Source organism: Cottoperca gobio, chromosome 16 (genome assembly GCF_900634415.1).
Source record: "Cottoperca gobio chromosome 16, fCotGob3.1, whole genome shotgun sequence".
NCBI lineage: Eukaryota > Metazoa > Chordata > Actinopteri > Perciformes > Bovichtidae > Cottoperca > Cottoperca gobio.
In genome coordinates this window covers 15,924,669-15,951,854 of record NC_041370.1, presented here as the reverse complement: position 1 = coordinate 15,951,854, position 27,186 = coordinate 15,924,669, and the positions used below count along the sequence as shown (strand labels likewise).

Here is a 27,186-nt window from a genome sequence, read left to right as displayed (position 1 = left end):
ATATTGAGTGTAGCTTCAAGCCCTATGCTCCATTTTAACATCAAGATTAACATCTCAGAAATTCACACATGTATAACTTTGCCAGTTGCAGCAATGCACTATATGGTAAACATGACCAACAACCAGCCATAGATCTTTTATTTGTTTTTACCATGCTGTTTGTCATAGTGTCCTGTCAGACTATGGGCAAAACATAGAATAAAAGCAGACACAAACATAAATGTTTTTAAAACCCTCACACAGCCTCTTGAAAAGTTTTTTCCTATTCCTATTTTCGTATTCTATTCTTAGCCTAGGTAGGTATTTTATATTATTATGTATTATGTTATTCTTTTGCTTTCTGTATCTGTAGGCTGCTTTTGCTGTAATCTAAGGGTAATAAAAGGTTTATGTCATCTTATTTTAAAATATTAAAAACATACATTTTACAAAGTTGTTGATTGAAGGGCTATTGTATTGGCCTTTTTCTGTATATGAGTTGCTTATATTTGGTCCATTCCCTTTCCAAACGTAGATAACTGTAAATAAATCGATGACGCAATATTAAAATGACGATAATTTGAACAGTTTTGAAGGCAGCATCAAAGGCACAATGATATTATGGATACGAAGGAGGTGTGGCGCATGCGCCCTGTCAGAAGAACATAATTGTGGCTCTGTTAGCATCCAGAGCTAGCAGTTGGGGAACACACAACACAGTGTGGAGGAAGGCGTCCTGCGCACTGTAGGCAGAAATATATCAGCGACTTCAAATATCCCCAGCTAATCCTTGAGCTAACCATTATCCCTCCATGCTGTCCAGGAAAGGAAGATAACATTGCACCGCCTCCTGAATTAGCCACCGTGCGAGACTGATACGGGAAACTGCGTTTTGCGTGAGGAGTCTTAACGTTACCTTTCAGGTATAATCAGTGTTCTGTTCGGAATATTAAGCATATAGCTGCAGCCTCGACCAACCTGACTGCTTGCAAGAATGAGGTTACCGAGTAAGAGACAATGTGCGATGGAAGAAGATGGAAAGAAGATGGACCAAGCTCCTCCGTTCAGAAACCCTTTTGTGCACGTCTTGAAATTCACCCCTCTAGAAAAGGCAAAGGTAAATTTAAGTCTGCAGTCAAATGCTTTTTTCGTGTACACAAATGTTAACATGTTGCTTTCGTAGTTTGAAGAACACAGCGGGGAGGCTGTCACCATTATTTAACCTGGCAGTTTTTCCTGATTGTATGTAGTCAACTGAGCTAGTGTTCGCTAGCCAGCCAGCTAACAGTAGCCACATACATGTTGCTTTCCTCCTCCTCCTGTCTTGTTTGCTTGCTGGCATTGCTTTGATGCTGCTGGAAAAAGATGATGGTACTAAATAATAATAAAAAAAATTGAGACGTTTAGCTGCAGCAACTGCATGCATTTCACACATGAGTATACACAACATGAACATCAACACCTCCATCCAGGAATCTGTTAACAATCACCTGGAAGGAAATTCAGCTATTTGAGCACGGCCGCCTGTACAGGATAGGCCTAGCTTGTTGCTCTTTAACTGTTATCATATGCAGTCATATCAGAAACAAGCATGGTGTGTGCTAGCTTTAACCAACATTGTTATGTTTTTATTTAATGTGCCATTTATTGCAAACACAGTACCGTTTGGTGTCTTCCCTTGCATTTTGTTTATGCTTTGATGGTTATTACGGTGCGTCCCACTCGTCCAGCAACCAGCACGTGGGGATATGGGGTTGGAGAATGGGATGGGAAATTGACAGTCATTCACACCCCCCCCCCCCCCTCCCATATATAACTTACAGACTCCACAGATGTTAAAATTCATATGTTTTTGCTGATAGAATAATGTAACAAACATGAGCAGATATTCAGCCCAGCACAGAGCTTTCCAGCTTTTCTGCAAAAGGTGTTAACCTGCAGTCTACTTGAAGTTTACAGACAGTGGTTTTATATGTGTGATCCTCATTGTTTAAAAACTATGAACATGTATAATTGGGGGCTGCCTGCATAGACACAACAACACAGCAACTTAAACGTCTTCATTATCTGATAGTTAAGATTGTGACATTGCAACATGTTCCATTATGTAAAGATAAAGGTAACTCTCCACTCATCATGTTTTCTTGTGAGGATTAGATTATTTTGCTCTTTCAAAGTGGGGCTGTTTCTACATTTGAAGGCACATGTGGGATGTTTGTAGGTCACCTCATGATCTCTCTGAAGAGCTTAAATAGTAAGGTGTGTGTGTGTGTGTGTGTGTGTGTGTGTGTGTGTGTGTGTGTGTGTGTGTGTGTGTGTGTGTGTGTGTGTGTGAGAGAGTGTGAACCACAAGCCACGGGTTGGCAATAAACAGTGCATTAAGTAATGGGTCCAGTAACATGGGGATTCAGACGAGGGCCATTTTTTGTTTCGTGTCCATGGGCTTCAGAAGCTTTGTCCCTGTTAAACACTATATTCTCGGCCTACTTCTTATCATGTTTGAGTATGTAGTACTTTCACACTAGAGAAAAATGGAGCCGAGAAAAGTATGATTCAAAATGCCAGCGTGCATTCTATAATTGTATGATAAGAATGGATTGTTGGTGTCCTCTTATCACCCATAGCTCTAAGATAAAGAAATATATTAAATATATTAAACCTTGTCAAAACTAGTTTTCCATCTCTTTGTAAAGCTTCCAAATTTGAAAATGGCAGCAGCTTTTAAAAGTTGCTGTTTTATTTGACGTCCAGCAGTGCACATCTCGTATTATTTCCTGTAAGCACAAAACAGTAAATCAAATATGGCGTCCATATAGACTAGTACATATGGTATAGTGTAAAGTATTAGTAAACAGTGTGGAATTGGGACACAGCTGTGAGGTATTTTCACTAACTGACTTCAGTCCAATGTGAGGACCTCAGTTTTATGAATGGTGCTACTCTGGCATAGCAGGCATAAGCGAGTATCTTGTTACAAGTAAGAATAGTTACAGAGAGAGGACTTTTGACAGAGACAGAAGAGAAAAAGGTCAAATGTCAGATACATCAAAGCCAAGTGAAAAGGCAGATGATCTGGTATCACCTATTAGGCTATCATCATAATAACAACAGAGCTCTTAGTTTATTCATTTAGACCAATTAAAAAATCTCAGGCTGTGAATGCTTGTTCGTTGCACTTTTATAATATGTGCAAATTACAGATAAAATTGCAGAATGTTTGATTTCCATGTTGCGCCGTTCCTCCTTTCGCATCCGCAGCAACATGAGGAAGACACTATCTGAACTGAAACACTAAAGACTAAAAAACAAAGTGATAGTCCTTTTATAGGGTCAAAGAGAAAAGGGATTGTTTGTTAAATGTGCCCCTTGTCTATTGTAAAGTTACGGTGCTAAGGCTGTCAATGAATGGCATGAGATGACTCAGGACTCTTACACCAGTGTTAGAATTACTGTAATGAAACCTGTGCATGGGAGGTTTGTTTTATTAACGTTGCAGGGATTGACCAGAGATGTATTTTATACAGCCTATTTATTTTATATCCAAATTGTATTTTGATAAGCAAATCCGTTTTAGCTATATTATATTTGTAAAGTCCTCCATATTGCCCACTCGGAGGGATTACAGATTATGATAGGAACAGATGAGTTTAGTTGGATTAACACATGCAATGACAGTCTGCTTGGTGTTTGACCATACAACTACATTGCTGCCTGTAAGTGCAGGCAAAAGGCCAGCAAGCTAATAGGCTGTACCTGAATTAAAAACAATCCTGTTTGTAACGAGCCAAATTGGCATTTTTGCTCATAGGTCGTAAATCTGTGCAGTAGAACATACAATTGTGAGGACCTGGAGACCTTTTTTTATTAATCTGTGAGTTTTAGGGTTGTTTTATACGTCTGATTAACAGGCACATTAGTCAATTGACCCAAATATTGGAACAACTGTGGAAATGTGCATATTCTCATTAGTAGGCGACACTGTAATTCAGTAGCCTGACCTTTCAATCCATATAAAGATGCTCTTGCAGTTTTGCACCTAGATGAGCTAATTAATTGATCTACAGAGTTGATTGGCATAGAGCTACTGTGAGAACACGTTGCAGTGTTTTTGTTAGCAATTTTAAATATATCAGCAAACATTCCATTCCTAATCTAGCCTTAAAACCTAAAGGTTGGTGGTGTGTCAGAGGGCAAGCTCCTAATGTGAAAGTTGATTTAATTCCCAGCCTGGGTTTGACGAGCCTAATTTACATTCCCTGTGTGATTTTATTGGGTAACGATCTCACAAAGACCTAAATCTGTTTTGATCCTGCCAAAGCAGCAATGAGTCGATATCTTATTCCCACACTAGAGATGCAATATAGATCAGTGGCCGGTTGCATGAAGTATATTAAGTGTTTCTGATAAGGATTGCACTTCAGCCATTCTTTATCCTTAGTTAATGAAATTGTACATCTCAATCTCCGACTGATTCCTTAGGTAAGAAAAACAAGTTGTTTACCTCAGTCCACAGTTACCAAAGTGATGGAACACTGACCCAAGATTTTTGATGTAGTGTTTAATGGAAATAGTTGTTTTATAACGTTAAAAACGTATGCTTATAATGACCAAAAATCTAATGTCTAGCGGGCTTGAAAGTGCACAAGTACCGTCTATAACTCCACATAGTTTGGGAAATCCAGCTGTAGAGAAACATTTTCGGGATTGAGCATTTCGCTCTGCTCTTGAGGGAAACTTCACAACACTGTTCAGAAGACCATGGACTTACTCCAAAAACATCACCAATAACAGACTGGCATAAGCCAGCGGCAAAGTACAATTAGTTACTGCGGGACAGCAGGAAGAGCGCAGCTGCGCTGTGTTGGGTGCTCCAAATCCAGTGCCAGTTTGTTGGCCAACAAATAAACTGATTGCCGGTTAAGTCTATAATCTACCAGCAGCTGCTTGTCAGTCAGTGTGTCCATCGGGTGTTTCCTGTCGCAAAACACTCTTTTTAGAACAACTTTGTTCTCCTCAATGAAAACAACTCAGCCAGATAACATTTAGTAGAGGTTAAGTAACTGTTGTTGCTTCATTAAAGGTTCAATGTGTAAGATATGGCAGAATTTAAACATTAAAACAATGAACTAACTTTATCAACAGAGTATGAAAATGCCGTAACCGTGTTGACGTTATGTCAAAGACGTCTATGTGTTGTGTTGCAGATGTATCTACTGAAGTTAGCATCTAACTGACTAGTTCCGCTCCGCCAGTCTTGAAATACCACTTGTTCCTCTAGAGGCGATAGTGAGTCACTGCAGCGCCATTCTGTTCTCAGTACAGAGGGAGAGGAAGTAGAGCTGCCTGACTCGGGCAGACTCGGGGCTTGTTAATATTACAGCCATGATCCCTGCACATTTTGATAGTTTGTTTCGGTTTAATCCAAAGTGGCAGGAACACCCTTCCTCACCGTTCAGAGAGAGACTGAAAGATCTTCCGTTAGCAGTCAACAGTTAGCACCCGATTTAGCCGACTCCCCGCCAGATCATCAAACCTTCTGTTGCTGCCATTACACAGGATAGACCCAGCGCTCCATCAGCCCACTGTTACTCCAGGTGCTGGGATATACTTCAGCCGGCTGGACGCTCCCCTCCCGGGAAACATTAATATATGAAACAATAACACTATTTTTTCCCTCGTCTCTGCCACCCAGAACCAAGCCAACATACAAAGTATCAAAACATAACATTACACGGACTGTACAGCCCCCGGTGCCACAGTAAACGCACAGATATCTAAGCCCCATATGAAGATTATAAGAGCAGTGTTATTTAGACTGACTGACTGAGTTTCAGCAGCCTGGTGTAATTGACTGACAGGCGTACACAGTTGTAAAGAACACACAGTAAATATATCAACACTAGACGATTTTTTAGAAATGGATGGTTTTTATGATTGATGAATTCAGATTGTATTGACCCACTAATTAGGGGGGAAATACTCGTCCTATTTCTTTAGAGCATGTGGCTTAGAATTGCACATGGAACCTTTTTCTTCTTAATTGTTGCTGTGGATGACTTTTTTTTAAGGTTTTACTTAAGATAAAAACACAACAAAAGGTGGAAAACATAAGTATCTAAGGCCCTGTCGAATCAAATGTATTTTTATAGCCCAATATCACAAATTGTACATTTGTCTCAGTGTGCTTTACAGACTAGACAGCCCACCTAGACAGAGAGACAGACAGGTGTCCAAAGATCCTTCCTATACTTTTGCTTTCTCCATTGAAACATGTAAATCAGCAGTTCTTTATTTAAATAGCATTTATATGCTTTTTGTGTACTGTTAAAATGTGCTGTTTTTACACAAGATGTAGCTAGTGTTAGGGTGAGCCTTTTTTTAATTAATTAGTTTAGTTAACTTAAGTTACTTATGGGTTTAACAAGCAACAAGAAGTCCTGAGAACACAAAGAGGTTTTGTCCAGGCACTTTTCTGCGTGGTTGAGACACAAAGACTGTATGTGAGCAGAAGACCAATAATTGCTTTATATATTACAGTTGAGGTGGTTCGGGCATCTAGTAAGCGGCCGAAATGGGTTTTCTCAGACGGGTGGCTTGCGTCTCCCTTAGAGATAGGGTGAGAAGCTCAGCCATCCGTGAGAGACTCGGAGTAGAGCCGCTGCTCCTTTACGTTGAAAGGAGCCAGTTGAGGTGGTTCGGCATCTAGTAAGGATGCCACCTTTACAGAATGACATTTTTTTTTCTTCAGATCTTACCAGAAGAGTGTCGAGAGCATCAATGAGAGTGAGCGAGAAACTGTTGGGGAAAGATTGAGGGGAGATAATTCATTATTGGCTCATTTCTATTTGACAATATTGAATATCATCCGCAAAAGATAACAAGATCTTGACGTTACACAAAAATAGAAATTGCTGCTAAAGAACAAACATTTGAACAAACGATTTACAGACAATTATAAATATAAAATGTAATCATCAAAAGATAAAAACTGTTTTCTTGTGTCAAAAGCATCTAATGAAGAAATGTAAAGTTAAAGTAAAAGACTAAAATTATGAGCAGACCTGCGGTGTTCATGAATCATCACACTGCAGGAACATGCAACACACACATTAATGCAGCAGGAACATGTAACACATATTAATGCAGCAGGAACATGTAACACACACATTAATGCAGCAGGAACATGCAACACACACATTAATGCAGCAGGAACATGTAACACACACATTAATGCAGCAGGAACATGCAACACACACATTAATGCAGCAGGAACATGTAACACACACATTAATGCAGCAGGAACATGCAACACACACATTAATGCAGCAGGAACATGTAACACACACATTAATGCAGCAGGAACATGCAACACACACATTAATGCAGCAGGAACATGTAACACACACATTAATGCAGCAGGAACATGTAACACACACATTAATGCAGCAGGAACATGCAACACACACATTAATGCAGCAGGAACATGTAACACACACATTAATGCAGCAGGAACATGCAACACACACATTAATGCAGCAGGAACATGTAACACATACATTAATGCAGCAGGAACATGCAACACACACATTAATGTAACAGGAACATGTAACACACACATTAATGTAACAGGAACATGTAACACACACATTAATGCAGCCGGAACATGTAACACATACATTAATGCAGCAGGAACATGTAACACACACATTAATGCAGCAGGAACATGCAACACACATATTAATGCAGCAGGAACATGTAACACACATTGATGCAGCAGGAACATGTAACACACACATTAATGCAGCAGGAACATGTAACACGATTCATGATCCTGACGTAAACTAAGGTACTATGAGATCTTTAAGATATGCTGGAGCCTAACCATTTGTAAGTCAGGAGAAGGATTTTGAATTCTATTCTGTACTGTCACACATATCCGTATGACAGAAACATATCCCGGTGCATACGAAATATCGGCAATAGGTTGATATAAATTATGGGTAAGTTGTGATCGTTTGAAGGAACGCAGATGTTACGCCAAACACGGCAGACATACACAGTTCCGTATGGCAGAAACATATGCCGGTGTATATGAAAATTAGCTAAAAATGTGTCAGAGTCCAAATACGTCCAACTTTTGTGTGTTGTAGCTGACGTATACATAACAAATACATAATTAATTATTATACGTATGTCAAACATTGATAGCTTATCACTTTAAAACATATCAGAGCGTCTGGCCAACGGAGCTGGAAAAGTGCCATCTGGTTCACGTCATGCTGATGCTGGAGAACGGCTAGAATGCTGAACGCTAGCTGTACTGTAGAAACACGTTTAATAAGTTACTCTGTCGTCAGGCATCATCTTAACATAGGGTAGGAATAGGGTATCCACTCGTTATCAATACATTGGCTGTAGGGATTCACCGTCAGCCGACGTAGCCTATATCTAACGTTCCTCTAATGTAGTCGCATAGGTATTCACGTAGGTATTTACGTAGGTAAATATTCACCTACGTATTCCGTATTCACGTATGTCTAACGTCACGTAACATCTGCATATCTTATGAAGTACACGTTGGGTACGTCTGGTACTTTTGAACATGCTCAAAACATCAGTGTTCAACAACGCACCTCAGCGTAACACCGCCTGCTCTTAACGAATACTACTTGTACCTTACCTTATATCTACGTAAACCAGCGTGTTGCCGATATTTTGTATATCTTATGCATTCGTTGGGCATTCGTCTGATACATTTTGTATTAGGAATTGATGCGCTATCAATAGGTTGGACATGCGTATCTGTATATGTTCACTTTTCCGATCCGATGAAAAGTTGGACGTATTTGGACTCTGACAAATTTTCGTATGCGCCGGCATACGTTTCTGTCATACGGATATGTGTGACAGGGCCTTTAGGACATCACTTAAAGTGAATTTGTTCAACTCTGTAAGGAAAGTACATTTTTAAGGAACATCTTAAATTAAGATGCTTCATGCAACCGGCCACAATATTTCTGTGGCATCACTGTTCCTCACAAGAAGAAAGTGCAGTTTGCACAACTTAAGGCCCGGGGTTGAAAAGATTCAATTACTTCCAGTATATTGTCAATAACAAAGTATTGATTGTCATGGAAACCTGAGGTGGTGGTTAATGCAAAGCCTAAATGGTTTGAACTGTGAACTTTCCGTTTTATTTTCCACACCAACACGGACCTTTTTTTGACACTGCTATTTTTGGAGTGCCCGTTAACAGTGCAGTCACCTTTTACACACATGTCTCTACTACCAATAAAACGGTTACAGTTCAAGCTTTCTATCAGTTACTTGAAATGTGTTTGCTTTATTAAACACATATTTCTATTTCAGAGTGGGTTTAGTCAGGGAAAGATATGAGGACCTGATGGAAAGCATGCTTTGTGGCCACGGTTTAACATGGTCATTGGAAAACAGTTAAACCTACAGTATAGATCTGGTTACACACTAAAGGAGGATACATGTCTCTCAGATACATGATGGGCCGTGTGCTTTGAAAAGCAAGTCCTCTTGGTTTGACAATGCATTCAGATTAAAACGCTACAAAACCGTTCCATTTGGAGGTTCGGGTGAAACTTGTTTGAAACGGGTGCACACACAGGGTCCACTCTCCGAACCGTTTGCATATTAATGGTTAACGATACAGACTGGTTTCAACCTCGCAGGGTCTTCATCAGTGCAGAGACAAGAACAACAGACTTGTAACAGCTGGTTCACAATTGACTGCATTTGCTGGTTTGTATTTTGTCAGTAATACCTACAGATGGCTACGCTGTCAACACGGAGAAGAGTTCTCAGTTTTTCACTAGCCTGAGATTTTGAGCCCAAGAAGCCAAAGTTAATTGTGTACATTAACAGTATTGTTACAATTTAGGCTACAATACAAGTTTATTTTATTTTCACCTTCACTTTTAAGACCGGGATATTTCGTTTTTATTGCATACATTTTAAAGATGCCTTTTAGTACAATGCCTTCACTCCTAAAAAAAACCTCTCTGCCTTTATAGCATTGCCTTTATTTTAATTCTAAGTGACATTCATGCATTCTCAAGCTTTGGGTCTGAATAAATATTTTAACAAATGCATTATACAGTGGCTCTCAAGCATTCCTGGCAAGGCTCCTTTTTTATAGGAAAAAAGTACTGGTTGTTTTTCTTGAGCAAAACTGTATACTTCATATTTGTATTAAGAGAGAACTGTTTGTGGCAGACATGTATAATTGATTCATGTATCTTAAGAGGATCATGTGAAAGTAAACAGTTTGGAAGACTATGGAAAAGAGAAACGAGGGTGGTGTGACACTGCTATAACTGTGGTAGGATTAGTTTGTATCGTCATTTTGCGACTCCCAACACACAACACAATGTAGATAATACCATTATACTGTAGACATGGTTATTTCCCAAACCGGCAGAAAAGTGTGTAACTGTAAGACTAAGTACCATCCAAAATGTGCTTGCTGCATATTGTCAGTAGTTTAACAAGCAAGCTTTAAGGCGATTGATTTAAATTGACCATGCTGACTGACAAGCACTCTCCCCAGATAAGATAGTGCAGATAGGCTTCAAGCCCTTCACTAGTGCTTTTTTATCAAGACCAATATTGACGGAAGATAAGCGCCGCTATCAGGGAGTCATAAAACGCTGTATAGTAAACAGTCACCATTAGTCCCACACAATACAAGCTTTTCTCATCCCCTTCAAGTATGAAGAGCTTATGCTCTCTGTAGGATTTACATGATTAGGATGTATACAGTACATATAAATAAGACCATATTGTGATCTGAGGGCAGATGCACCATCCAATTTAAATGGTCCAGTACAGGCCATGCTGCAGGCCTGCTGCACTCTGTACGATGTAGGTAGGCACATGCGGGGGGGAAAAACCTCTCGGCTTCATTATATGTTGGAAGTTAAACTACATACACAAATGAACTGTAATGTAAATACAGTTTTCTTTTTTTCTTTTATTTACACCAGATGTTCTACTAGTTGATTGCTTTTCATAAGACAAAGCCATCACTACTTTTAGTGTGCTTTGTTAAAGATGCAATAACGTCAGCTATGTTGTTGCACCCCCCCCCCCCCCCCAAGACAAAAAGTGTCATTGTGTCATGTTTTTAGAGTAAATTTGATTGGATTTTTGGCTTAATAATGTGTAGACTAAAGTCAAACTTTAATGGTATGTCTCAGGACACTTTGTCAACTTCTGCAATTATCACTGCCACCTGCAACATTCACTTTTTTATAACTTCTGCAATTATCACTGCCACCTGCAATATTCGCTTTTTTATAACTTCTGCAATTATCACTGCCACCTGCAATATTCATTTTTACAACTTTTTATCAACCACTTTGTACTTGTACTACTTTTACTCTATTTTATTCAATTTAATTATTGTGTACTCGCCACTTTACTTTTTATTTAGCTGTAACACGGTACATTTCCCCGTTGTGGGACTAATAAAGGATTTCTGATGACGTGACGAAACATGTTTATAATTGGATGTTTTTTTTGTTTGTTTTTTTAACCTTTCTGTTTCATTAATCTTTTACAGATTGCATTAATGACAGTCACGCTGTTCCCCATCCGTCTACTCATGGCTGCATTCATGATGCTGCTGGCTTGGCCTTTTGCCTTCCTGGCCTCAGTAGGGCGCTCGGAGACTACCGTTGAACCCCAGTGCCTCTGGAGGAGGTGGGTGCTTTGTTATGCATTTCTGTGTCTGTCTGTTTGAAGGTGAATTTAGTTTTTCAGTAAGGAATTAAGTATTAACAACAAGAAATATACCACATCAGCAACAGTAGAATGCTTTTAGCAGTTAGCCATACAATGCTGCTTTCAGTATGCATGTAAAATCCCATGGTTCTAAAACGTTACTTCACAAATCTTACTTCAAACGGAAACACTATATAGAAGGATTCTTTTATTTTTCATTTTGTGGAATGAGCCCCCTATTGATACCATTGTTGATATATTAATTCTAACAATCTGTGTATAGTAGTCCTTTTATACCTTTTGATTGTACGAAAGCAACTATTACAAGGGACTTTTTGGCATGTCACAGTTTGAGTTTTAGGTTAAAAAAAAAAACCAACCCATTATGATGTTACCTCTCATTTTATTCTTAGTCATTCTTGAGCTTTGAGAGTTCAGCTGTCTTGTGCTCCAGACTGGCTCTTTGTTGAACAAACTCCCACAGCAGCTACAGGTCTCCCCTTCCTTGAACAAGACCAAAAATGGCACCTGAGAAGTTAATGAACACGCAGTTGAATAATGTCATATAGATGCTACTTGTATTTTAAATTTGGTTGGTGAGTTGGTTAGAGAGGTCTAGAGAGACTTCAACTGAGTCAAGATCTAGTAGAGAGGAAATAAGATGAGTGTAAAGCAGAGAAAGACAGGTGGTTAGCAAACAAGATATGAGTAGGAATAGTTTAGGATATAAATGAACAATAGGCCATGTTGGGCTTGAGCATGCAAATCACTCTTCAACAACACTGAGTACAATTTATTTTATTTTTATGTTATTTTGCAGTTTTGCACATTTTTAAGTCATCAATCCCACTTAATTATTTTAAATGTTTTCATATGAAAGTGTCACCACTTTTAAAAGTTTCAAAGAAGACCTATTTTAGTGCTGATGCCAGCTGTTTAATGACATTCTTGGCAAATCCAAGATCTTGGCCAGGATGGCGATTTGACCTAGAGTGATGACAGTTTAGCTTGTGACTTAAATTGGCCACGAAGAAAGAGGAGCGTCCAGTGCAAAACTCACTCTAAAACTACCCAGCTGTAATCTTCTATTTCAACCATGTCATGTCGTTGGACATCTATCAGACTATCCAGTGTTGGAGATGGTGTCCCCCATCTGCAGTTTAAATGAAAACTGCCCCTCACACTTGCACGATCTTGTTTGCAGACTGGTGGACATAATTCTGAAGATAATCATGCGGGTCATGTGGTTTGCGGGTGGTTTCCATTGGATGACTGTGAAAGGGCGAAGGGCTTTGCCTGCAGAAGCACCCATCCTCACCCTGGCCCCCCACTCGTCTTACTTTGACGCCATCCCAGTCACGATGACGATGGCCTCGATTGTCATGAAGGCCGAGAGCAAGGACATACCTCTCTGGGGCAGTAAGTAACAAACGCATACTGGGATATATTTCTGTCATTGTTACCGCTATGACTATGACCTATATTGTGAGCGAGTGAACAGGAGCTCTAAGGACTCGATCTTAAAAAAAGTGTTCTGATTCTTCATGACAGCATTGCAATATCTATTTGAAATGAGGTACAGAATCTCTATGCTTAGGCACAGTTATTACCCAAACTTGTTTAGCCACCTTTGGGTTCCAGGGAAGGTTAAGTATCTACAGAATGTGCCTTGTGCTGTGATGTACTACTTTGCAAAGGGCAGGTCACAACAGTTTATGTGATCTTGCTGCTGTAACACTAAACAAAGGCGATTGCTCAATCTACTTTGCAGAATTTCTTCACAAGGGTTGAAGCCAAGTACAGCTTGGCTAATGTTCACAGCATTTCCAAAAATAAGACCATTCCTTGTCATATCTGACTCAGCAAGTTAATTATGTACTCACCTTCGGTTGCATAGTCTTAATGACGTTGTTAAAGTCATAACACCGTGCATGACATGAGGAAGTGTTCTTCCTCATGTCTTCTCCGGGTTATATGATCATGCTTGGACTGCGAAGGAAAATAACTCAATACTAATTTGCAGCATCCTTAAAATACTTATTGCTATTGATCTAAAGATTAAAGGATTGGAATGATAACCATGGATGCTTTTATGAGGGGAATAATTGTCTCATTATGACTCGCGTTCTCTGCATATTTAGTTTCAATCTGCATCCTTGACTCTGTTCCGATCAATCCATTTATAATGTTAGAGAAAATGCTACCCCAAATTAAATCCTCAACTTGTCATTGTTGCCACTAAATTGTTAAAGGAAGACTTTATTGTGACTTTATCGTATCACCACTGCCAGTGATGGATCCCACCAAGCAGCTGCAGCTATTTTCTGTGCATCACCCGTGGCCACTTAAGGTCAAGAAGGCCCTTCTCAGTTGCAGTCAGTACACACACTAGTGTAACAGCAGATCCTATTCACAAACCTGTACATTCAGTTACTTTTCCAGTTTAGACATTTCTTTTTATGCCCCTAGCCGTGTGTGTGTGTGTGTGTGCATGCATGTAAGTGTCCATGTGTGTAAGGTGCCTTCAGGCTGAGTGAAGGTGCCAAACTCCAGCAGCCTTTCTTGCTTGTATTTCAGGATTGAGAGCATATTTTGTCACTTTTTCTCATAAGCTAATTGTCATTAGTATCAACGTGATGTTTCGAAGGAACCTAAGCAGCTAAACAATGGACACGTCTTATATTTTAGGATTCATTTATAGTATTATTTTTGCTTAAAAGGTTATCAACTAATGTGTCTGCTTAACTCTAGTTTGACTAGTCATGCTGGCCTGGCAGGCACCAATGCCTGGCCAAGCAAGTAGAATCCAGAAAAGGCATTAAGACCTGATCAGCCACAGTGACGTGTGCAGAGTGTCTCTCAGGGTACCAGCTCGAGTCTTAATCCCTTCCTGTCGGCAGACAGCTCACAGTTGGAATCAATTTGTTCTTCTCATGGCCCTCACTCACTTTCCCTCATTTTATGTTGCCACCACTCTCCTTAACTTGTTGTTTCGTTCTTTCTGTTCTTCTCTCCATCTCCGGCCTTCCAGAAACATTGCTTTTGCTATTTTCTCTGTGTATTGATAAAGATGGGTTGTACAACAAAATGTTTCCAGCATCTAACACAATTTTTATTTATTTTTATGTAACCAAGAATATTCAAACCCAGTCTTTGTCTGAGCACAGTTCGTCTTTCATTCCTTGTTCATTGTCCCTTTGTAGTTCAGCTATGCTAAACCGGTCTCAAACGCTGGAGACACCCTCTATCTTTGCCCTGCAAATTGAACATTATTCAAGTATATTTTTGTTGCGTTCTCCTGTCATAATGCACCAGCTGTGTATTCATTGCATCACTCTGTCTGACCTTTTTTAGGAAGTGTCTATGCTTATGGGAAGTTAAATTGACTGTAGTGCACTGTAAGGCTGTCACATTGCTCTTCAGAAAAGGTGTGGGTGTGGGTGTGGTTGTGGTTATTTCAAACACTCAGTTGGAAATCAGGTTGTTGCACTCATGTGTTGGTTGTAAAATCGTCTGTTCTGGCTTTTTGAGGCACATGCAATTTAACTGGATGGTATCCTACATTAATATCATAATATAAATCATATGTATGTAATGTGTCAGTATCAATCGTAATATAGCAAATGTTTAAAAATGCATTACTTTCAAACGTTTTACACATCAAAAACAAAGTGCAAATACTCATCTCATTAGATTTTGTAAAACTATAACATCGTCTTGATACAGTTGCACTAAAAGTTTCTAAAAGAAGACATCAAGTTATCGTCCAAGCCCAAAATATAGCCCAGTTTACCAGCTGATATTAGTACAATGCGGATTTAGTCTGTTGATCCTCGACCATTTTTGGATAAGAGGGAGACGGTTTCATCATCAGGCCAGCCAGCAGTTCCACACTACACCGCTGCTATTGTTTTTGCTGTGTCACATAGATTTCTTAAATCTACCTTGTTCCTAGCCTGTAATCAGAGAGAGAAGGCAGACCTTTTCTGGCATTGGTGGCTGCTTCCCCCTGCTTCCAGTCGTTCTGTGAAGAATATATTACTTGTTAGCAAGGCCTTTAAACTCCAATATGTTTATTTTTAGGCTTTCTTATACCATATTGATAATAACATATTGCTTGTGAATATCACCTTGCCTTTCCACTATCCAGGACAACATAAACTATTATGAAACCAGGGCACTACATAAGCACTATTTTACCAGTCAAATGCTGGCTAGAAGTTTAACCAGCCAAAAAAACCACCAATGGTTAAAGTGGCTGTTTAAATGTATACATTTACTAGCAATTTGGCCGATGGACAAAAAAGTCAATTTCCCACCCTTATTGGAACTTACAAACACATTATTCCACTCTTGACCACTGTGCTGCTCTGTTGCAGAATGATTTGGCTTCGAGTGCTTTATTTAAGGACCCATCGAGAGTGGTGGTTGATGTAAAGAGGAGCGATGTTCTCTTCACCTTCTGGCTTCTCTAAGCTCGTGCAGTGAAGTGTTTGTGCTACTGAATGTATCGGATTGTTTGAAAATGTTAATTGCAAAAATATTTACTGTTTGAGGCAATGGAGTGCTGCAGGAGTCGTAAAGCTCGGTGATGAGTTATTCTTTTTGCAATTCCGGTTCTCTCGTCTCTGTCATTGGGTTTTTCAAATAGGTTTTTGAAAAGTTGCATCAAATTACGTCTGTGGTTAACACGAGCTTAAGAGATTTGCACGTTTTGTTCTATGACATAAAATGTGTCATTTAATACCCCACTTGTGAATTTAAAAGCTTTTGCCTGTCTTAAAAAAGGGCACTTGCTAACAAGTGGCTAAATGAGGCTACAGAGGTTGTCGGAGACATTAAACATCGTCACGCCGAACACTGGAAAAGTCATTACTCAGTGGTGGAGATGTCGTCAAAGTCATGCAACCGTTTGTTTGTTCAGTTTGTTTATAGCCTAACATTAGCTTTATACTTCTGGCGATTTTTCCATTTACCCTTCAAAAATCATCAAAGTAATGTTAATTTGTGACGATTATATTACTGAATAAGTATCATGTATCATATGTGTTTGCCACAGAGCTTATTTTCTGCAATAATCAAAAATGCAATCAAAAAATGTCATTGGCTTTTTGTCAAGGGAACCAGAGCGAGAACTTCTGGGTTGGCCTACAAAAATATACCCTCCCTGCTGCACTCTACAGACATGGCCTGTATTAGCAGGTTAGGTTAAACGAGTGTCCCTCCCCCCCTACTTCCAGCACTAAATGCAGTAGATACAGATAATGCAGATACACTTTAGTTGCTGTCAAAATAAATATAAAAGAAGAAAAGTGTCTGTATTCATTTGCATTTTCTCTACTCTGTCTGCTTTCTTGCTTCTTTTTTTTTTTTAGCTTTGATTAAGTTCATCAGGCCAGTGTTTGTTTCACGGTCAGACCAGAACTCCAGAAGGAAGACTGTGGAGGAGATCAAACGCAGAGCCCACTCTGGAGGGGAATGGCCTCAGGTAAATTGCTGGAAATGCTTGTGCACACTTGTATGTGCAGTCTTGGGCGCACATTTATTTAGAATATTTTACAACATCTATGCCATCTTAAGGTTACAACTGTAGCCCCGGTTCTCTGATGCCATGAGTGACAGACATTTTGCCAGTAAAATCCAGCGTTGAAGAAAACATTGTTACAACTAACTGCACGTCCGACTTACAGCGACTTGCAATACAATGCACGCTTATACGCATTTCTGCTTTGTACCATTCTGTTTCGGATATAGCTACCGTTTGTGTAATGTGTGTCCCAAATCCTTCTTTCCTCCAGATAATGATTTTTCCAGAGGGAACATGTACCAATAGATCCTGCCTAATCACCTTTAAGCCAGGTAAAACTCTCCCGTCATCATTTTTCTTCTTATTCAGCTTTACTCGGCTTTTCTTCCTTTTGAAGTCCTGCTGCCGTCTTGTTAGCAGGCACGGAAATTTCAAACTCAAGTGGGCATATTGACATTAAGTTTTGAATTAATGTCCAATTTAGCTTTAAGTGTGATGTGTGGTCTTAATCGTTGAGGACTAAGAGCTACAATTATTGTCGGCATTTCCAAGGTTTGAATTATGATGTGAAAGTTGATCTAAGGTCTAAGTCTAACCTGACATTTAACTTGTGACTGATTTGTTGATATACAAATAAGAAATTGGTATAAAATAGGGTTGTGTATATGGCTGTATCCGTTTCTTTGGCAGATTTTTATATTAACAAAATAAGTGCGTTTACATTTCTGCATTAGTTACATTGGTGTTTTTGACTGTACATTTGTTTTATTGAATGCACCTTCAAAACATGCTATCAATATTAGAATTGGTGTGCTCTTGTTCTTAACCAAATGTGTTTGTCTTGTTTACTTTGTCTGCAGGGGCCTTCATCCCCGCTGTACCAGTGCAGCCTGTGGTGATTCGTTACCCCAATAAACTGGTAAGATAATGGAACATTATGTTGAAACATCTCTTTCAAACGTTTGGTTTACACAATTAAATATCTGTTTGATATTGAAACTTTCTAATATTAAACAGATAGGGGATACATTGTGAGTGACCCCTTATTCACAGCTTAACTGTGATAATGATGTGCAGATAGTTGCATACAATAAAAGCTAAACACTAAAGAGCAGTGGATGCGTTAGACTTTCACGGTGTCCGTCATTTTGTAAAATTTCCGTCATCTATTATTACCCGTCCTATTTTTATTGAGATAATAAGTAATTTAATAGCGATATATATTGCCATACATCCATTTAAAATAATTGACATAGAGAACAAGCTTTTAGAACAGAGAGTTTCTTGTCAACACTTACAAAGCAGATGAAGAATTATTTTCCCTGCAGTGACCGCGGAGTCCACCCGCGGCGCTCTGCTGCCACACTATATAAACGTAGCGGAACATAAACCAGGCATACATGTGACATAGTATTTATTATTTACTATAAATACTTTGAAGGAGTACCTGTTGCTTTCATTGTGGCATTAGGCGTTTTGAATACTGGCATACCACTCTGATCCAGGGGCATACACCGTTTTTTTTGTTTGTTTTATACCAGGTATCAGGTGTAAGGTGCAATACATACACACATATCAGACTATCCGAAGATAGATCGTGAGAAAATACCCCGTCTATCATATCTATGCCGGTAGAAAACGGTTCATGTCCATAATGATAGCAAGTAGGCTACTCAAGTATTTATGGTGAATAATCAATATGCCATACGTATGCCTGGCTAACAACATCCATGTTAGACTAGAGAAACTGCGCTATGTTGCACAACATTGTTAATTAAAACAAAACAAAATACACATTTATGGGAAATTTGAATCAGGGGATGTTACTGGTCTGACAGTTGCATACCACTTTCAAGCGGCACCTGTTGTTAGGGAACGGTATACAGTATGTCGGTGGAAAACCAGTGGCATACCACTCCAGAGATTGGCATATGCCGCTGAACCATAGCGGCATACCATCAGCCACTTTCCGATCTCAGTGCTACTGTTCCTGCAGCATGCGCTCCTCCTGCACCAGCAGCGCCGCTGCTCCTAACACAGAGGAGAGGAGGAGATGCGCTGTGAATAACTTAAAGTTACCATAGATCGCCCTCAGTCAGTGTTCTAATCTGTCAAAATGACAGAGAAGATTTTTCTGTCATTCTTTAAAAAAATCCATCAGTGAAAATATTTGGTTAACACGACTGCAGTGGTAGTACCTGCAGTGGCAGTACCGGCAGTGGCAGTACCTGCAGTGGCAGTACCGGCAGTGGTAGTACCTGCAGTACCGGCAGTGGCAGTACCGGCAGTACCTGCAGTACCTGCAGTGGCAGTACCTGCAGTACCTGCAGTGGCAGTACCTGCAGTACCTGCAGTGGCAGTACCTGCAGTGGCAGTACTAAAATGCGAGTGCTCTGTGTTATTCCTGCGAAGCATTTGCATGGGCCATATTGTGTGTGTCTGTTTGTATACTATGCTTGGCACATCACCAGAGTATCACTCAGCGGGTAGATGCAGATCTTGCCGGTCACATGGTGGGAAGAAAGGTATTGCAGTTATATATAGTATCCATGAAGGAGAAAATGTTCTGACTAATGCAGAAAGATGCGCAAACTCAGCAGAATACTATATGGTGCTATGAGATCCTCCTTCAGTCAACACTCAGTGTCGTGGTCACATTGTGTGATTGAGCTCTTACAGGATAGCAGGGCACGTTTTGTCAGACTCGGCCTATTCTGGAAAGTTACAGAAAAGAACACGTACAGTAGATGTTGAATCTAAATTTAAAATAAATATAGTAACAATGAATCTTTATAAGCACAATCCGTGCCATCAGAAGTCACACAAAGGTCCTGCGTGGTGCTTTATGTTCACTGATGGCCTGTGCCTGCTCAACTGCAATGCTCTGCAGAGATGGCGTGTGTCTGTAAAAGCTTTGTGATCCAGTCGAGTAGTTTACAGTATATATAGATACAACATGCTGTAGGCATGTAGACTTTTTTTGTTTTATTTATAAAACATTTACATCTATTTATTTTATTTATGATTTAAATGTAGTACCCATTGTGCTGCAAAAACAGCCCATGGCAATAATTACAAAGCACGAGTTTGCCCTGTTCTGGATGCTCAAACGAGGCTGAGTTTGTCAACTAAACTCATTTGTGTCTGACATTCCGTGTAGAGGGGTGGACTTTTGATTCAGTGGACACTGGCAGGCCAAAGACGCTGATTTAGTTGAAGTCGTTTAAGTGGGGTCATGAGGATAATACAGTGAAGCGTGCACAGCCACTTTCTCATAGCTCGACTGGGAATCTGGCTAATCGGGATATGACTCGGAAGGCAAATACAAGGCATTTCTCGGGCTTGTTGTTAGTGACGCTAGGGAAAACCAGCAGAGGACATTGTGAAGTGGAATTGTTTGAGGATCTTATAAATGCAGCAAACCTAAACCGTCTTCTAATGAAGGTCAGTTGCAGAAATCACAAATGTAGTTGCAGAACTACATCAGTGCCAGTCCTGAAACTGTGGTTAGGCTATTGAAATCAATGGAGGCACATGGTTGTCACAAGTATAAACAAAGATTTAGATTTTTTGAATTCCATTCAATTAGATTGTTTGCAGTAACGCAGTCACTGTGTTTGCATGCACTTTAACCACGGTAACTCCAGTATCTCCCACGTTTTGCAGTAACCTGAACCGCCAAAATGTCCATGGAAACGGGAAAGCATATTTGTTAACCCAGTTGTACGTTTCTGTTTAGAAGACCTGAGCATTTAGCCATGTCAACCCAGAGCTGGGATTAAATAACCCTTTAGAAATATGCCAAAACTGGAATATGATTTTTTTTTGATAGGAGGTGGCTGAGCAATGTGTTTATCCAAACTGCATGTAAACCAGTGTGTTTGAGTACGTGCATGCTGATTTTCCTGCCTTAACCTGATTACGTGTAATCTGGTTTCTTTGCAAGAGCAGCTGCAGAAAGGAAGTTAACGGTTGATCAAAAGAATTCATCTTTGAAATATTTTCATTTAATATTTATCTCAAACTGTCTAATAATGTCTGTTTATGTACTTTTTACAGGACTCAATCACATGGACATGGCAAGGGCCTGGAGCGTAAGTACACAATTTGTTCATTTCATAATCCGTTTCTACTTGCTGTACAGTACACGATGTATCTGCAATGTTTTATTTTTATTTAAACTGTTAATAAATTAAACTTTATGTAAACTGAAATATGCTGAAGGTTTTTGAATTTTTTTTTAATTAATATAATGTGATATTGCTGTTTTGCGTTCTTCCAGACACCAAAATGATTATATTTAGATTGGATATTCATATATAATTGTGATGAATTAAAAAAGGATAATAAGTCATTTACTCAACATCCAGTTCATTAACCAAAGTCTACAGGAAGATAATTATTCTGGCTTTAAAATACAAATTGAATATAAAAAAAAAAAGATCTAAAGATAATTTGCTTGATAATTTGATGGTGTGTTTCTGTTCTTACAAAGAAAATGGAACTATACCGTTTTTCTTAAGTACATACATGCATGCATGCATACATACATGCATGCATGCATGCATACATACATACATGCATGCATGCATGCATACATACATACATACATACATACATACATACATACATGCATACATGCATACATGCATACATGCATACATACATAAATATAGTATATGATTCTAAACTTACGCTCACATGGTAATGGTTGTCATTTCGTACTACAACTCGAGTGCAGGCTACTATTTTGGAATGAACATTGTGGTCTGAACCAGAATCTCTGAAGTGAGATCTCAAATAGACTGGAAGCAGATTAGTTATGGCTGCAGGAGAAACACTGCCCTTGTTATCTGTCTCTGTAGCATCCTCAGAATATACTATGTCCTGTATTGGTTTGGCTTCCACCATAATCGTCTATCGTCTAGTTGGCTGTCTTCCCAGCTGAGCAGAACTATACATTATTTGACTAAATCTCTAAAAGACGCATTAAGCACAGAGTATGAAGTGACATCTCCTTTTCAAACACGTCATAGTAAATTTAAGAGTAATACTACATTTGCATATGTGTTCATACCTAAATTGAGGCCAGGTGCATCTTATTGGTAAATTATTGAAAACCTAAAAATGCCTCTGTCCAGATCCAGATGTGAGAAACTGTTTTGGTGAATTACAGATCTGAATAATTATGCTGTTGCATCTTAATTTGCACAGACAATAATTTCCTTGTCTCTATGATTTATTATATGATGAAATTTTTGATGAAAGTGAAGCGGTGCCTTTTTCAAATCGCACTGTATTTTCTCAATGTTAAATATATAATATATTGCCGCATGGACATAGACCCCAATTAAGGCTCTTTGTGTCTGTATGTGTTTATTGTTGTTGATGATGTCCTGTTATCATCCAGGTTTGAAATCCTGTGGCTGACACTCTGCCAGTTGCACAACGAGTTTGTGGTCGAGGTAAGCCTGAAATGATCTCGCTGTCGCTGTGGATCGTGCCACAATTACTCATGATGATCACTGCACTTTGCTCATTCCAAATTATTAAATGTGTCCTATGTGAAAGGAAGCTCCTGTCATCCATCATTTTATGTTTGGAAGATGTTGCGTATGAAACGGTACAGACGCGACAGAATGTGCCTTCTTTCTGTGTTTTCTTAATTCTTCATTTCATGCAAGGGAATACATGTGTCCACAATACATGGAATATATGTTTTAATAAATACATAATAAAATGTCCATTCAATAATAAACTCTCTTGTGATTCACCTCTGTCTGTCTCCGCAGTTCCTTCCTATCTACACACCCTCCGAGGAAGAGAAAAGGAACCCGGCTCTCTTTGCTATCAACGTGAGACGTGTCATGGCTAAGTAAGTTAAAATGTATTTTTTCAGATGATATGTGGCAGTTTATCCTTTTGAATGTACAAAGGGCGAAGTTGAGGTATCCAGTAATAACTTCCAGCAGTTGTTTTTCACTTCTAAACAACAAACACAATATGCTTTTGTGTTTATTTTTAGAAGTGACTTAGAGCTTTATGCAACAAGCAAGGGAGTGCCTGTGTTTGCTTTTGCGTCAACAACAATATTGGAATGTGACCAGGGAGCAGGACGGGGCTCTATAGAAATAATATGGAAATGGAATATTATATAAGCCTTTTTATTAAATATTGTAATTCTTTGATCGTTTTGAGTATTAATGTGCTAACTGTCATCTTGCATTGAGTGTAACATGAACTATTATTCAATCTTACGCAGTGCTCAGGTTGTACAGGCTACCTGTGTTATCATTCACTCCCACACAGAGATGGGAAATGTAAGTTCTGCAGGTGGACAAATCAAAGTAGCCATATCGGCTACTACATTGGCCTTTTACAAGCCTTCGCCAAAGTTGTTTTTTTTATTGATTTGCACATACTGATGTTCCATCTTTGTCTCCTCTGTGCCATGCTCAGAGCCCTGGGGGTGCCCATCACAGACTACTCATTTGAAGACTGCCAGCTGGCCATGGCAGAAGGCCAGCTGAGACTGCCAGTCGACACCTGTCTGCTGGAGTTCTCCAAGCTCGTCAGGAGACTGGGGTGAGTCACTCAAACATGCCAATGCTATGCTCCCATCAAAGACATCCAAGTAAGGAGCAAAAAGGTGAGACGGGGGCAAAATGCTCAGCAAACACCCCAGATTAAATTACTGGCAGGGGTGATTGCGGCATGGTTTGCAAACGCAACTGGTCGTGGGCACAGGTGGTGAAGGCAGCTTGTGTCCTTGTCCCTTCCATTGATTGGTCCGGTGCCTGCACAGTATGGGATACTGGGGCGGGGGGGGGGATAGTGTCCACACATGGTTTGGTTTATTAGTGTAACTCCTCTCTGGAAGATGAAAAGAAGTAACTGGCAGCACGATGTGTATTGGTGGGGGTACATGACTGCCTACTCCTTTCTCGGTCCAACAGTTGGCAGTGATAAGGGCCACTGACAGTGCAGAGGAGGGGAAAGGATGGTGAGGGATAGAAAATGGGGGGGGAAAATGTAAATGGTTTGGAAAAAATGGATACAACTCCATGGTACAGTCTTTAGGATTGTGGCTAAATTATTCATTAACATCAAATCTCTTCCCCCTTGCTGTCCCAGGCTGAAACCCCGGAACACTGAGAAGGTTCTGCAGGATTATGGGAACAGAGCCAGGAAGCTGGAAGGTCAGAAGCTGGACTTGGACGACTTTGCTCAGTTCCTCGACGTGCCAGTTTCAGAGATGCTCCGAGATATGTTTGCTCTTTTTGATGAGGTAAAGACTGCGGAGAATTCTATAGTCGTAGATAACTAATGTCGCTTTCTTCATTAGGAGTCAGAATTTGCCTTCACTGCAAATATAGAACGACAACACAGTAATAAAGTTACAATATATAGGCAGAGATGTGATATGTATGTAGTGAGCACTTTGTGCCTGAGTTTAGTGAATGAATAAACTCCAAGCAGTCAGTTGACAAAGTGCTTCTATAAAAGAAAAACACTTTAAGACCGGAGGCTGGATTAAATACCAGATAGGTTTTTGAAACTAATCACAGCACCTTGCTTTTCATTCAGGGGAAACATTTGCAGTATAGCACCCAAATAAACACTCAAGGTATTTTTTTTATTGCAGCAATGTGTTTATAACCTAAACAACAATCACCCGCAGCTATTTCTGTGAAATAAATAAATAAATAAGTAGCCTTGCTCACATCCTCTGTCTTGATCTTTCGTAATGCGTTGTTTTTCTCTCGTTCTCCCAGCATGAAGATAACTGCATGGATATCAGAGAATACGTGATCGCCTTATCTGTCGTATGCAGACCTGCCAAAACTCTGGAAACGATGAAATTGGCCTTCAAGGTATGTTCTGTTTTCAAGCGTCGCGCTTATCTCACCACCAGGCAGAAGAAGAGTTCTCTGTGCTTGCTTAGGATCAGCATGACATTTGCTACAGTTAAAATGCCACTTACTGTAGGTTTTAAATAACAGAGTAATGAAATAGTTCAAGCATACAGACGCACGTTTACACATTGTGCATGTTTATGCTCAGATCCTCCTTTTTCATAACATCAGATGAAATGTGCATTCTCTTGTTGTCATCGCAGTTCTTACATTTGAGCAAGTTATGTGACCTTTGGGCTCATAAATCCCACTGAGAGCAGATTTGTATTTATTTATAATGCCACCAAAAAAAAGGGAACACACTTTTAAAGAACAATTTCACTCGCTCCTCATCTGACCACCCTATCAGAGTGGCGATGACAAGAGGTGACACTTGCATTTCTCCCCCTTGAATCTTCCGCAGATGTTTGAGGCGGAGGAGGACGGTGCCATCACAGAGATGGAGTTGGCAGTTGTCCTGAAGACGGCTTTAGGAGTGACTCACCTCAGCGCGTCGCGTCTCTTTGCCGCCATCGATCCTGAAGACACAGGGAAGATCACATTTGGTAAGAGACCGAATAAAATAAACCAGACCCAGTCAGTGATTGAGCTAAATATTTCTGAATCAAATCTTTGTTTTGAACTTCGTTCATCAAAGCACTACTCTTCTTTTCTGGCTTCTCACCATGTCACGACGAGCCGCAGAATGAACAACCAGGCCACCTCTGTTTTAAAGTGCAGTCTGTCTCTGGGTATTTTTTTTAGGCCTTTGTCTCATGTTGCCTTTGTCTCTGGCGCCCCCCTGTGGTCTTTCCACAGATAAGTTCAGATGCTTTGTGGAGCAGCACCCAGACTTTGCAGAAGAGTACCTGTACACAGGACACGCAGGCCTCCACAGCGGCCCCTGCCACGTTCACCAAACAAAGCCCAGCCTGTCTTCCCGGAAACCGCGAGGCACTGCCACCACCAAAACAGCCAACGGTATCTGCCCCGACTTCAGCCCAAAAAACCATGACGGCACAATAGATGGACTTTTCAAGAAACACAACTGAAAGGGTTTTAAAAAATGTTGTGGGAGAAAACCAACACCTCTCCTGGTGAGAGGGTGTTGTGTGAGGGGGGGGGGGCAAAGGGTAGCTATGTACTTGTTGGTTAGTAACTTGTTTGAACAGTAAGGGACTACATCTCAGCACTACAAAAATGAAGACGTTTACCTTACCCTTTTTTTGTTATTATAGTGTCCATGAGGTTATTTTCAGCCTGATAACAAGTTTATTTTGTTATAAAATCCTTTTTCTTTTTTTTCATTGCAAGGATTGTCAAAATGCCAAACAATGGCTGTTTCGGATGATTGAAAGCTTGAAGGGCAAGCACCTTTTTTTCTTTTCTCTCCAACATAGTGCTAACTGTGCATGATTTTAACATGAGGGAAGCAAGAAAAAACCCTGGAAAGGGAAGTTTTCAGTAAAATCAGTGTTGGATTCTCTTTTACTTGTAACTTTTATCTGTTTCCTCTCTTTAATGGTAGCTGCCTTTTTTAACTGAAAGTGCAGAATGCATGGGCTCATGTTATTTTGAGCGGTATTGAGGATTATTTATCTAAAGAAGGGAGGCCTGAAGGTACCTGTGACAATTGTGCGACTGCTTTAAGTGTTAAGCTACAGCAGCCACATTTGAGGTGAACTCGGGGTCTCTGTGAGTTGACGGTCATAATTGCTATGAGCCTGTTACATAATTATACAGTGATATATTTGATTTAGCTCAGGGTTCAGTGACAAAAATGAAAAATGTAACATGTATGATGTATGATGTCATCATTTTTGACACTCACTGGGTTATGTGCATGTCTTTTTTTCTTACATCAGTAATCTTCTGCCCTGTTATTCCCCACTCACATTATCTTCACACATTTCTTTCAGGTTGGCAAATTCAAGTGTCTTTTTTTTATTGTTGAAATAACACAACGTGGACCAAAAATGCATTGGGTGATTTAATGTCCCCTGTCATGTTTGTACTGTCCTTTTCAGTCAG

The 27,186-nt window shown here is 39.8% G+C and overlaps 1 protein-coding gene across 1 annotated transcript; it reads left to right on the top strand.

Moving 5' to 3' along the window:
• Positions 1-649: 649 nt before the first annotated feature.
• LOC115021607 (lysophosphatidylcholine acyltransferase 1) lies at positions 650-27,186 on the top strand. The gene is made up of 14 exons (XM_029452141.1): positions 650-1,096; positions 11,573-11,712; positions 12,938-13,152; positions 17,109-17,221; positions 17,532-17,592; positions 18,121-18,179; positions 21,320-21,354; positions 22,671-22,725; positions 23,053-23,135; positions 23,720-23,845; positions 24,395-24,548; positions 25,036-25,134; positions 25,580-25,721; positions 25,975-27,186. The coding sequence occupies exons 1-14, from the start codon at positions 974-976 to the stop codon at positions 26,205-26,207; spliced, it is 1,638 nt and encodes a 545-aa protein (XP_029308001.1). The 5' UTR covers positions 650-973; the 3' UTR covers positions 26,208-27,186.